The following is a 14203-nucleotide window of genomic DNA, read 5'->3' on the forward strand; positions in this document are numbered from 1 at the left end:
AGACGGAGTCTCACTCTGTTGCCCGGGCTAGAGTGAGTGCCGTGGCATCAGCCTCACTCACAGCAACCTCCAACTCCTGGGCTCAAGCGATCCTCCTGCCTCAGCCTCCCGAGTGGCTGGGACTACAGGCATGCGCCACCGTGCCTGGCTAATTTTTTCTGTATATATTTTTAGTTGTCCATATAATTTCTTTCTATTTTTAGTAGAGACGGGGTCTCACTCTTGCTCAGGCTGCTCTCAAACTCCTGACCTCGAGCGATCCTCCCGCCTTGGCCTCCCGGAGTGCTAGGATGACAGGTGTGAGCCACCGCGGCCGGCCTCGAGAGCACTTTCTGAGCCACTTCTTGGTCCTGCCCCTGCCTGACCCCATTGCCGGCCACCCCTCTGTGGCTCTGTGTGCCCCTCAGCAAGAACCCAGCTCCCCCTGGGGAGGGTGCCGTGCTGTCTGCCACCCTCACCGTGCCTTAGGGATGCCCATGAACTTGTGACTGACCTAAGAAGTGTACTTACGGGGAAAATCCCACCCCATTGGAATAAATACAGGTCGCATTTTTGTTGCTTAAAGGTAATAAAAAATCAGTGTGTGTTATTTGTTAATGTCAATTAAAGCCAGCTTTTTAAAAAATTACTGGACTTCTGTTCATCATTTAAAACAACCATTTGGAACAAACTTAGAACGACACCTTAGCTGTTTAAACAGAACACAGAACGTAAGCTCTGGGCAGCCCGGAGACCAGGTAACGTCCAGGGGCCTCTTAATCACGTTTCCTAAAGGAGGGAAGCTGCTACTGCCCTTCCTGTTGATAGAGAAGAGAAAAGGAAAAGATTCAGAGTGGCTGGTACTTTGAGAATTAAATGAAAAAGAAAAGATGAAATTCTGAACTTGAGCGCTTCAGTTAGAAATGCTTCCTGTGACTTAACACTTTTCCTTGCTCTATTTTTCAGATCAGTGGAGACACCAGATGTCCCCAACCTCCGACGTCATCTGTTTTAGCCACACTTTGGGTAGTTAGATCTTCTCAGTCTGTGGATGGCATTCCAGGGCAATTCTGAATTCAAAGCTAGATTTTTCCTTTGATCTAGCACATTCCTAGGCAGACTTTTGCATGCTCAAGGAAGGGAAATAATATCTGCTTAATACAAACATAATAATAATCAGAAGAAAAGAATATTATATAATCAAGTATTGATTGATTTTTGACTCTATATTCTTTGTATTATCTACATACTGCTCTTGTCCTTTTTAGAAATATACTTAAGCACTTTTAATACAGATAAATGAAATACAGGCTAATCTTTAGGTGCCCTGAGGATTTGTGTTTTTTAGAAAAGAAAAGCTAACAGACTAAACGCAGAGGAGCTGAGTGAGTGAAGAGGTTGTGTAGATTTTAGATGAGATGGTAAAACTGTGGATTACACTGGACCTGGAACGAAAGGAAATTTAAGAAATATCTTGGGACAAACAAAAACCAAAACACAACATACCAAAACTTACGGGGTGCAGTAAAAGCAGTACTAAAAGGGAAGTTTATAGTGATAAATGCATACATTAAAAAAAAAAGAGAAAGATCTCAAATAACCTAACTTTACACCTCAAGAAACTAGGGGGGAAGAAAAACAAACTAAGCTCAAAGTTAGAAGAGGAAAGGAAAAAAATAAAGATTAGAGCAGAAATAAATAAAATAGAGAATAGACAATAGAAAAAAAAAATCAACAAAACCAATAGTTGTTTTTTTTTGAAATGATAAACCAAAGTAAGCTACAAACTCTTCCGTCAGGAATACTGGAAATGCATATGTAAATTAAGGAGTAATAAACTTGTTAATGCCGAGTTACTAGTGCAATTCAAAAGCATATGAATTCCATCTCGAGATCAAACCGTCCTGTTCCAGGTGCAGCCTTCTTATCTAGGGAAAGAACATTCTAGGCAGAGGGAACAGCAAGTGCCAAGGCCTCCAAGCAGGAGTGTTCTGGAATATCCCAGCAGCAGCAGGGAGGCAGCGTGAGCGAGAAAGAACAGCAGTAGGAGACGTGATAGTGCCGGGAGTCTCCGAGGGGAAAAACTCTGGCTTTTATCTGAGTGAGCTGGACCCACGGGAGAGTTTTGAGCATAGAAGGGACGTGATCTGACTTACGATTGAAATGGTTGATTTCTGTTTCCCTCTTAATTCTATGTTTCTTCAAATTTTCTTATTCCTTTAAAAATAAATGAACGAGGCCGGGCGCGGTGGCTCACGCCTGTCATCCCAGCTCTCTGGGAGGCCGAGGCGGGAGGATCACTCGAGGTCAGGAGTTCGAGACCAGCCAGAGCAAGAGTGAGACCTCGTCTCTACTAAAAATAGAAATAAATTATCTGGACAACTAAAAATATATATAGAAAAAATTAGCTGGGCATGGTGGCGCATGCCTGTAGTCCCAGCTACTCGGGAGGCTGAGGCAGGAGGATCGCTTGAGCCCAGGAGTCTGAGGTTACTGTGAGCTAGGCTGATGCCATGGCACTCTAGCCTGGGTGACAGAGTGAGACTCTGTCTGAAAAAAAATAAAACTAAATGAAAAAAAAAATAACGATGTCCTACTAGACTGTGAATTGTTTACCTGTAAAGAACTGAGTTATGACAGATTTCTTACAGCACAGAGCCTATTGGGTTCATGATACTGTAATATTCATCTGTAAAATGAAAGCCTCAAGAGCTTTTAATAAAGCACACTGAGCATTTATTGAAAACTTCTTTAGTTTAAAATGATGATAGGCTAGGGTCATTTGTTTGGGTCTTTTGTTTGGTTGTTTACCACCAACCCCCCCCCCACAACTGGAATAGGGTTTTTTAATTACAGAATTTTAGAGCTAAAAGGGAGTTTAGAAATGATCTAATTTAGTCTCCTAATAGATAAAGAGATGGAGGGATTAGAAGCGAAATGACCAGCCCAGGGACTCTTAGGTCCAGAAATAAAAGCTACACGTTCTGACCCCTGCTCTAATTACACCATATGGCAAAAAAATAATAATAAAACGAATTGAGAGCAGGGTGCCAAATTTTAAGGATGCACCTAAAGCAATTAAACGTAAGATTCTTACTTCCTATTGTTTCAAGCACCTAAGTTAAATGGTATTGTTTTAAAATATGCATCAGTCTTAAGCTATTCACTTATTCATTCAAGAAATATGTTGAATGGCTAGTATCTTATGAACTGTTAAAATCGTGAAGATGAAGAATTTTGCCTAAGTGAAAAGCTATGCTTGTAGTTCCTTCTCTCACGTACACTTAAAGTCCCAGAAGTTTCTTTAAAAATAAAAAGATTTTAAATACGATATAAAATATGTATTCAAAAGCCCTTTTCTGCCCTCTTGTGGACAAAAAAAAAAGATCTCCCTATTAAAAATCTTACAGGCAAAAGTTAACACTGGAAGTTGAATTTTCTCTGGGGGCCTGGGATTAATTTAATACGATTTTAGCTGTCTGTGTAAGTTGTATGTTCATTCTTCCCTGGTAATAAGAAATGTAATTGTGTGAAAAACAGTAAAGCTTTGCTCCTCTCAGGAAACATCTGACCAAGTGCACAGACGGCAGGTGTAGACAAAGGGTACTGACACAAACTTTTGGGGGTCACAAACAACAAAGAGTTTATTTCTCCGAGCACTTGGATGTGGTAACAAAAGGACGCCAACCTGTTTGAGAGGGTCGCTGTCACTTGTGATATTTTTATGGGAAGCCGAAGAGTTTACCCTCGGCAACTAGTGACTGTCCCCACCGTGTGTTGCCCTCACTGGAGTGTCAGGGAGGCTTCTGGGAAGGGCTGGCCACTTGAGTAAGTATCGGCCTACTTTGTCAGAGAACCCTAAAATGACTCTGAAAGTGGTGTCCACCCTCAATCCGGCCACCTTGCTGCCTAGAGACTCTTCTTTCGCAGTCCACGATTGCATTCAAATGATTGCCCACGTGTATCCTAGTTGCCCAAATTCAACAGATCAGCACCTGTTGGACCCACCTGCGGAGCTCTTTATGGATGGAAGCAGTTTTATGGCACAGGAACAATGCCAAACCAGGTACGCTGGGGTAACCAGCCAACGGACGGGTAATAGAGATACAACCCCTGCCCCATGGGACATCTACCTAGAAGGATAAATTCATTGCACTAACTAGACTGATTCTAAGTATGCCTTTATGCTTAGTAGTGCATGCTCAGAAAGCTGTTTGGAAGAAACAAGGTATCTTATCTCTGAAAATAAGAAAATTAAATATGGACCGGAAATTGAGTTATTAAAAGCCATTTTACTGCTCAGGGAGGGAGTCATCGTGCACTAAAGGGGACATCAGAGAATTGTCTACAGTGGATGTGAGGGCCGAAAGAGCAGCCTGGCAATTGTCCAACCAATTGGCCTTAACCCCCTCCCTCCAACTGGACAGCCAGAGACGTCTATGTGTACGACAGTATGTCAGCAAACGATGACACGTCAGCTAGCGGAAGGACAGGCAAACAGGAGCGTGTACAACTGGTGCACCCTCTGAGTATATTTTTTTCTGTGGGGTCAATGGAAAAAATGCCCTGGGCCTATGACTGTCTAAACAGCTGGACAGTGGAGACACTTGCTCATTAGAAATCCTTACCACCCACTTTTCAATCCATAACAGGTCAAAAGTTGCCCATTAAACTAGCCCCCTAAAACTGTTTTCATGGGTGACTAGAGGACTTTGGGATGGAAATTCCATCTGGGGGACACCGGGTCAACATTCCCCTGGAGGGGTCCCAGAGGGGGACAGGGACTTCTGTCGATATACTACTGCCTCAGTGGGGAGAGGCTGGTGACTTAACAACATGGACTAAAAACTGTCGGTTACAAGCCCAACATCTTCATTCTTCCTCACACCCCAACCAATCCCATTTCAGCAGGAAGCAGCCAGATAGGTGGATGTCCCGATTTTCCAAGATTGAGGAATGAACCAAAAAGAAGAAGAGAGTTGTAACTGGCTCCACGAACACATCAATGACTCCTATCCATATATATTTCAATCCTCTCCCTTAATTGACTACTTGACCTTTTGAGTTGTTTCCCAGAAGTGGTGGGTTTTCTGCAAGACAAAGGAGTCGAGATCCTGGAGGCCCCGGGGCAGACTCCGCCATCCCCCACAACCTGTCCCCAGTGCACACAGCCCCTAGTTAGTTACGCCATGACCTGCCCCAAGGCACGGGCCCCTCCTTGAAATCCCATGAACTCTGTTAGTTGGGAGATGTATTCGAGGCAGCTTCTCCTGTTCTCCCGACAAGACGTCCGACAAGACATTTTTCGAGGCTTAAGCGCGCTGAGCCTCAGTTTCTTCACTTTTAGGTGAGGACAGCATGAAGGCTTTAGGGTTGTTACGAAGAGGCAAAACAGCATATGGTCAAAACATGACCCCTGGACACACACTGTCCTGGATTTGAGTCCCGCCTGTGCCGTTCATTAGCTGTGTGTCATAGCTTGAGCTAAGTTTCTAAACCTCTCTGGGCCTCCATTTCCCTTACCTGTGCAAGAGGGGGACACAAGGTTCTTTTGAGGATTTAATTAGTTATTTCATGTGAAGTACCTAGCACAGGGTGGAACATAGACATGGGCTCAGTAAACATCAGCTGCTACCGCATGCAAAACCATTTAACACAAGCAAGTCGTTGTTACCATTGTTGTTAAGGCTAGTAAATGGTTAACGGTAGAGATATACAACTTCACACCTGGAAATCCTAGGTAGGTGCATCAAAAGGTATAATTTCTATCAAAGGCCATATTCCAGAGGTCATTGCCCCCTTGGATGGTAATGAATTTGTATTGCACCATCTTCATTGTCCCACTTGGTGAGTCTTGTGATCTCGTGCAAGCGTTTTGGAGATTGCCGACTGAGGTTAGAAATACAGTTCATTCTCAACATTTCGGAACTATTTCACTTCCTATAAGACACACACAAAAAAATCCTAACCTACACTCAATGAATCCCCACAACCATTAATGGTTATGGTGAAATAGGCAACTGTTTCCCTGTGTGCAAAATCTGTGTTTGGGGTGGAATGGACATTTCATCTCCTTAGCAACAGAGTAACAATAAACTCTCCCTCACGTTGTAAAACACGCCACCTTCGGTGAATCTTTTCTGGTTGTACAGAAGCTCTCTCATGCAGTAAGGCCGATGCTCTAACAGTAGCTAAGAGATTATTAGAAAACGTGTTTCCCTTATGGGGCACGGCTGGGGAAATTTCCAGAAATGGAGGTAGTCATTTCACTGGACAGGTTGTGAAACAGTTAAATAAGGTGTTACAAACACGATAGCATCAGGAAAAGCTAACTGAATTGATGAGGCTGCCTTGGTGGAAGGTGTTACTGATTGATGGCAATCACATCCACTCCTACCGGAAAACACAGATTGAACGCTTATGAAATAGTTGCTGGAAGGCCTCGTGTACTTTTCGCTCTTAGGAACTCTGACATGACTCAGCAGCACAAGGTGTGATGCCAAAGCGTATTGTCACCAGGTAAAAGCAGCCCTTTGTGACCCAACAACCGATGACAACCAAACTTTTCATGATCTGGAATCTGCAGATTGTCTTCTGGAAATGACACTAGAGAAAGCCTGCCTGTGAACTCTGTTGACAGGGACCATACCAAGTTCTACCGTGCAGCAAAACTTCAAGGCATCAAATCTTGGATCCCCATCTCTCAACTCAAACAGGGCCGCGACACACTCCTAGAACTGTGTACCTGTTGGAGACCTTAAACTAAAGCTGACCAGAGAAAGTTTTCCCTACACGAAGTTGGCATCCTAAATACAGACAGCTTTCCTAAGATGCAGGTGAAGACTTCTTTGCCATCGTGAAAGGCTTATCTTTTTTTCCTTTCCCCCCTGTTTCCTGTTGTTGTAATTCCTCCCCTTTTCCTCACAGAAAAACCCATGGGAAAATAATGTGTGAATGGCTTTAACAAAGGCTTATGCTCTAGCAAGAAACCAGAGCAACTGTTGGGTTTGTGGACTAACGTCCCCGCATCAGGAGGCAATTCCAGTAATGGCAGTGCCTCTCTGTGCTCCTAGTGAGACTCACCCTGAATCCCGTCGGAAGAGTGGAAAGCTATCCTTGATATTCTAGACATCGCTGCTATTTGCTTTCCTACACTTGCTGGAAATAGTACACTTATCTTTCCAATCAATAACCTAATTGCCACCGAATATACAAAACCTAGGTAGGGGTGGGGGGAATGAAGAGAGTTCCTCAGTGGGTACAAAGTTACAGTTAGACAGGAAGAATAAGTTCCAGGAAGAATAAGTAGAACGACTGTAGCTAATAATAATGTATATTTCAAGATAGCTGGAAGAGAACATTTTGAATGTTATCACCACAAAGAAATGACAAATGTTTAAAGCGATGGATATACTAATTACCCTGATTTGATCATTATGCAACGTATACATGTATTGAAACGTCACGCTGTACCCCATAAATGTGGACAATTATAATATGTTAATTATAAATAAAACTTTTTAAAGAAATAGAAAGAAAACCCATTAGAGTGATGCCTGCAAAAGGTACATCATGCTTCCAGGCATCTTGTACTCAAGACCTGGGGACTACCTACGTGGGTACGAGTAATTGCTTGTATGGTGTCACTCTATTAAATCCAGTAAAGTGCTTTTCCACTAAATGTGGTTTGCACCCTTACAGCATGCTATAGAGAGACCACAAAAAAGTAAGTTTCCCACTGGACCCTGTTCAGGAGCTACGCAGACTTACAGGAGAACCAATTTAACTGACCTCTGCTCAAAGACCACCAGGTGACCCTCTTTTCTAGCCCCCCGAGGGCCTATGGTGGGTCTGTGAAGAGTTTGCTTACTCTGTTCTGCCTCTTTGTTGGTTCAGATCTTGCTAGTTGCTAGTGAATGAGAACATCCCCATTCAACAAAAACACTAAATGGGGCATCATATAATTTTAGATCTCCTCTCTGCCCGTGCTGGGGGCTTGTGTACAGCGTTGAACAAAACCGAATGTTGCACTTTATCATTCCTCTAATTTAACTACTACAGAAATCTTAATTTAAAAGGTGGCAGAGGCCGGGCGCGGTGGCTCACACCTATAATCCTAGCACTGTGGGAGGCCGAGGTGGGAGGATCACTCGAGGTCAGGAGTTCGGGACCAGCCTGAGCAAGAGCGAGACCCCATCTCTACTAAAGAATAGAAAGAAATTAGCCAGACAACTAAAAATATATATAGAAAATTAGCCGGGCACGGTGGCGCATGCCTGTAGTCCCAGCTACTCGGGAGGCTGAGCCCAGGAGTTGGAGGTTGCTGTGAGCTAGGCTGATGCCATGGCACTCTAGCCCGGGCGACGGAGTGAGACTCTGTCTTCAAATAAATAAACAAATAAAAAATAAAAGGTGGCAGATACTGCCATTTCTCTAGACACTTCCACTGAATACGTTAAGGAAATTTCTCAGGGGAAAGGAACTGATATGTTTAGGGGAGCAGCTAACAACTGGTTTGCAGGCATCCTGAATGGCAAATGTCAAGCTTGGCTATTCCAAGCTTCGCTAATTTCTATGCTCCTTTCAAGTGGGTCTCCAGGTCGGTATGACTTGTGTTGCCAGGCTGACTACAAAAATGGACACCCCTTTTAACCAAGGCCATCCCAGGCTGCATCAGGCCATTCAGCGACCTATGACCCTTAATCGTTGTAGTGCCCTGAACAAAGGCTATGACCAACTGGAGCCCAATACTGTTGAATTATCTTTATTGCCTGAACTTTGAACTGTGTGATTTTAAGCAGTTCAGGTTGCAGAGACTCCTGTTAAGGAGTGCACCTCCGTTTATTGGTATTATCCTCCTGATAGCGACCAAATTGTCTCCCTGCTGTGCTCTTTCCCCTCAAGAGGTTAAATGCTTGGATGCAGCCATCCTTGGTTCATCAAATGGCGTCTTTACAATTAGAATAACAACATGAAGAAAGCAAAATCATCCAGTGAATCTAACATTGTGAATTCTGAGTTCCATACTGAGACCAAACAAGTCCATTATGACAGGGACAGAAAACGGCGTCAAAGCACAAGGTTTAGGTCACTCTCTCACAACTGAGAGGCTGACTAAAAGGGGTAAGTTGCTAAAGTAAATTAAATTTGGCTTAAAGCTGCCTACCTACACAGTCAACTCCAAGTGTAACCTATCTTACCGTGTAAATAAACTGCAGTCTCACCTGATTACATTCTTGGAACAAGCGGCTGAGTCTCCATCATCACAGCCAAGCTTTTAGCTAATCACCAGCTGCAAACCGCTCAGTTACATCCACATGAGGCAAATGGGAACCTTAACCCAACCAGGCCACTTCCCAATGTCATTTTCTTTTTCTGTCTTTAACTACTGCCCGCCCACTGTTGCCGGGTGAAGCTCCCTGAACCTTCTGTGGGTCAGGGTGCTGTCTGATTCACAACTCATTTCCTTCCTCAAAGAAACTCTGCTAAATTCAAGTTCTTCTCTTAACCACGATTAAACAGAAAGGAAACCAATTAACAAAAAGTCTGTATCACGAGGGCACAGCAACTAGCAAGTGCACACGAGTGAGAAGACTGGACCTAGCTGGGATCAAGCTTTCCATTATTCACAGTCCTTTTCCCGCGCTTTCTAGTATTGTCAGTTGCTCCACAAAGGTTGTTCTTTGGGCCCTAAACCGTCTGGATGCAGGACAGGTGCCCAACACCGAAATGCACGACTAAAAGTCACCTCTCCGTGTCCTTTTCCTGGGCCTGGTGTTTATTTAATGCATGGGTCACTAGACACCCGTTGTCCAAGTCTTTCCCCCACTGAACGAGCAACAGGGACAGGTGAGAGTAATTCCTAGAGCTGATTATTTGGGGACATCAACCAACGGTGCACCTTTGGGGCCCGTTACCCCCACAGCCGGGAGGCACGTATTTATTGGGCGCCACAGGTATGCACGCACGAGCCTCAAAGGGGAGCACGCACCAAACCCACACCGCGCACAATTCATGCAGCAAGGGGCTCGGACTTACCCAACGCCGGAACTCGAGGCTCGGGGTCCCGCTGTTGCAGCCGGACCCAGTTCGGCCCGGCCCGCGGCGCCCACTCGGCTCCAGACACCGCGCTCCGGCGTTCGAACGTGGCGCCCGCGGCCTGGGCCAATGGGCGGAGCCGGCCTCGAGGCCCCGCCCCGCTGCCCGCTGACGTCACGGGGTCGCGACGGCGGCCGCGGCGCCGCCAGGGTGTCCGCCCCAAAAGGTCGCCCGGCCGCCGGCGCCCGCGGAGCCTGCCTCGCCCGGGACCTGCCGCTCCTGTCGCCGCCGCGCCATGGCCTTCGTCACCAGGCAGTTCGTGCGCTCCGTGTCCTCCTCGTCCGCCGCCTCGGCCGCCGCCAAGAAAATCGTCATCAAGCACGTGACGGTGATCGGCGGCGGGCTGATGGGCGCGGGCATCGCGCAGGTGACCGTCCCCCTGTCCCCCCCGTCCCCGTCGCGTCCCTCGGCTCCCCCAAAACTCGGCGTCCCCGGGCAGGTGCTCGGTCTCCTCGGTGCGAAAGTCCTGGCCGTCCCCGGAGAGTGTCGCTGCGCGCCCTTGGGGACCCAGCGTGCACGGAGAGACTGTTGTCGCCTGCACAGGGTCCAGGCTTGGCCCGGACTGAGGCCTCGCTGCGACTGGTTTTAATTTTATGTGTCAGTCATTTTCTGTGACAATTCCGCGTTCTCTGTCCCCTGCCTCTCCCCCTGGGGACTTTCGCCTGCCGCGTTGCAGAGGGTCACAGGTGGCACTTTTGCAGCACTTTGTCGAGTCGCCGGATCCGAGGTGGCTGAGGGCCGGGGACGCCGCCTAGGGCAGCGGAGGGAACTTTGACCTTTGACGCCCCCCCCCCCCCGTGCAGAGTTTTGGTGCCGAGGAGGGCAGGGGGCAGGGGGCAGGTGCAGTCGCCGAGCCCGGGCGTCTGCAGGACTCAGGGTCAGTTGTGCGGGTGTTACCCGGATACTGTCATGCTTGTGCTTTCCTGTGACGGCCACCTTGCAGCTCACACTGGGGAACCACGATTTTCATAACCCAGCTGACCATATTCTTAGCATTTCAGCCCTTTGCAGCTTGCATTTACGGGGGCGGGGGGCAGCTGTGGTCATTGAATTTTTCCTGGGAAGCATATTTAAGTGCAGTGGCCACGGTCATGGAGAGCTTAATTTTTCTGTGTCCGTTGCCAACCAAGTCACACTTCCATGCTTGCTTTTTTTTTAAAAAAAAAAAAATCTTTTACTATTAGTATTCTATATCTTAATTTTCCCCTTCCTGCATATTTTTTTACGGCGTATTAACTTAATTGCATTTTATCCTAAATTCTGTATTTCTGTAGTGTTTTATCTTTCTGACTTCTCAGTCTCCCGTTTCTCCTGAGACCATGTTTTTGGACATGATGTTGCCCTTTTGACTGTGTGGGGGCCCTGGCTGCTAGGATGTGGTGTCCCCATAATCTGTGTACATATGTGTGGGATAGGAGGAGTAAGTCCCTTTAACCTAAAAGTGCCAGCCTTATACTCCAGAGAACATTTAGTCTGAGTGCACTTGTATCCCCTGGCTGCATCAAAATCTCCGAAGGCTATGAGAGTGAGATTTGTTGTGGGAAGGAATAAAACAATGTATTTGTTTGAAACACTTAAGCAACATCTTAGTAACAATGTGTTAGGGCCTTAAGCTTCCAGTAACAGTATAGGAAATGGGTCCCGAAAGGCTTGTGAATGGTGTCCTTGAAGATAGCAGTTGAAGAGGATTAGAAACTAAGTAGAAAGCATGACCTCAACTTTTGTCCAAAGTCAGGATGCTCAGTTCTTGGAATGCTGTGGCCATCACTGGCCAAAAGAGTATGTCGTGCTGCGTTAAAACGCAGGGGCAGCACCTAAAATTATGGGCATAGTACTTACTGGAGGTTTTGCCTGGGAGAAAAGGGCTTTGGTGTGGGAACTTCGGTGGGGAACACAAACTTGAAAGTCAAATCCTTGAGTAGTTGGACCAGGGAATGCCTTTTGAAACTTGTAGGCAGAAAAAGAGAGATATTTACCCCTTAGGTTGGAAACATAATGTCATTTCAAAATGTAATAAAGATCGGAAGTCTACATAGTGAACAGTCATAAGAAACAGTCGTTCCGTCCTCTGTAACAGCATTTAGGACAACCTCAGTTACTTTAGGTGGCAAGTGTAATCCTGTGGAGGGAGACCATCTTTTCCCCAGAATATCTCTGTGTGCAGTGTTTTCAGCGGTTTAGCTGACCCGTTGCACTCTACCCGGTAGCCTGTGGGCCCAGGCAGTGTTGCCTCATTCTTTATGCTCCTTGACCGATAGCTTTTGGCACCGGGTACGTCTGTTTTGCTTGTCGAGTGCCGCTGGCTAATGGATGTGTTTTGAGTACAGATGGGCCGGCCCCAGGTCACTGTAGGGAGACGGATGTCCCGCAGGCTGCCTCTGCCACAAGCTGGCTGTGTTGACATGGAAAACTTACTTTGCCTCGGTGCCTTGGGTCCCTACTTGCTCAAGTAGGACTAATACTAGTACTGTTCTCATAGGGAGAGGAGTGAGGGAATTAGCACGTCAAGCACTTAGCAGTGTCTGGCACAGAATAAGAGCTCACAGAATGTTAGCTGCCTTTAGGATTGTTATCTTCTTTGCAGTTGTCCTTGTCCTTTTGCCCTTTGCCTCTCATGTGCCCTCCCACCCCTGATTGTTGGTGCTGAGGTAGTCCTCTGATATTCAGGTGGAGAATATTGGTCATGATTTCCTGTTCCATCTTGCTTAGTCTTGAATGCAAAGACCAGCTGATACTACAGGGACCTCTCAGAAGAGAGAAGGCTTTTTTTATCCTCCCCACCGTTTTGCTGTTAACCCTTAGTAAAGCCATGAAAGGAAAAGCACAGCCTAGCAACTAGGTTACGCTACTAAGTCACATTTAGCTTCATTCTCTTGAACTTTCTGAAGCAGTTTTAACGTTAATCAAGGTACAGTTCTGCTTACAGTTTTAATTTTTTAATTGCATCATTTTAAGCATGTGTTCTAGTTTGTGCTGAGCAGGTTGAAAAAATCTAAATAGATTTTGTGGGAGGCAGATGCATTTCTCAAGCAATTAAGCAATTTAAGACAAGTGAGGTCCATGGTTAATTACGTTTGATCAGAGCACAGGTCATTTGTATGTGTGTATTGTCCCAGAGTAGCTACTTTGCTTGTCATTTCTTTTGTTTGTTTTAAATTTTTAAGAAATCCCTTACACTGCAGGTTAATATGTAAGTGAGTTAATTTGTTTTATGTGTTTGCCTATTAGACACTTCTGACTTGGTTTTGATTACCAATTTATCTTCACCGGATACTTAGGCCAGCAAAGAAGCTTATAGCATGAAATGAACCTTGAACGGGGCCCAGGTGTTTTGCTTTATAAAGGAAGAAAAAAGAAAGGAAGGAAGAAGCTACCAGCTGTGTGCATTTCTATGGTCCTGAATCTTCATATTCTTCATCTGCCTCCTCTTCCTCCTTTTTCTTGCTTTTTTTTCAACCTTGATGATTTCTTTTTTTTCGTTGCTGCATCAGACTCTCCTTTAGCTCAGTGTGCAGCAATATCGTTTTCGTATTATTCCTTCAGCTCTGCAGCCTTCTTTTCACGAGGCTGCCTGTCGTCTGCCGTGGTCCGTCCACCTCTCCTTGGCACATCACCAGTGCACAGGCTGGGGTGTTCTCCTCTGCTTTGGGGGCGACACCAGCACAGAACAGAAGGCCAAAGGAGGCCTCCTGGGCGCACTGGGATCCTTGAACTTCTTTTTTGCTTCCCCTTTAGGAGGGATTTAGGTTTTCATTTCTCTTTCATAATCAGCCTTGTCCGCCTTTGCCATATCTTCAAATTTTCCTCTTCTCTTTAGCAGACATGGCCTCCCACCTCTCTGAGCACGTCTTACAAAACTCTGAGAAGTTGACTGAAGCGTCCAAGTGGTGTTCTTCTTGTGCTCCTCCCGACAAGTCTGCCCAAAGAAGGCAGATGATGACGTTTTGCCTCTCGGCTTCTCGGGATCTCCTTTGCCCATGTTTAGTTATTTTTCCACAGTGAGGCACAGAGTCACCCAGTGCCCGGCTGGCTCTCACTTGCCCTGGGGCTGTCACTGTGGAGCTTGGGGTGCGGCAGGGGCTGTCTGGGCATTGCAGTCGGGCACATAAAAAAAAAAAAAAAAACT

General features: G+C 46.0%; 1 protein-coding gene across 2 annotated transcripts in view; it reads left to right on the forward strand.

The window, feature by feature from the left end:
* The first annotated feature begins 10212 nt into the window (after positions 1 to 10212).
* HADH (hydroxyacyl-CoA dehydrogenase) overlaps positions 10213 to 14203 on the forward strand; it is a 35858-nt gene continuing 31867 nt past the window's right edge. The window contains exon 1 of one of the 2 annotated variants that reach the window (XM_045537448.1): positions 10213 to 10444. In XM_045537448.1, coding sequence (XP_045393404.1) covers positions 10313 to 10444 — 132 coding nt within the window. In that variant the 5' untranslated portion in view covers positions 10213 to 10312. The remainder of the gene's footprint in view (positions 10445 to 14203) is intronic. The other variant, XM_045537447.1, reaches the window with a different exon arrangement.

The sequence above is a fragment of the Lemur catta genome, chromosome 26 (assembly GCF_020740605.2).
Source record: "Lemur catta isolate mLemCat1 chromosome 26, mLemCat1.pri, whole genome shotgun sequence".
Classification (NCBI taxonomy): domain Eukaryota; kingdom Metazoa; phylum Chordata; class Mammalia; order Primates; family Lemuridae; genus Lemur; species Lemur catta.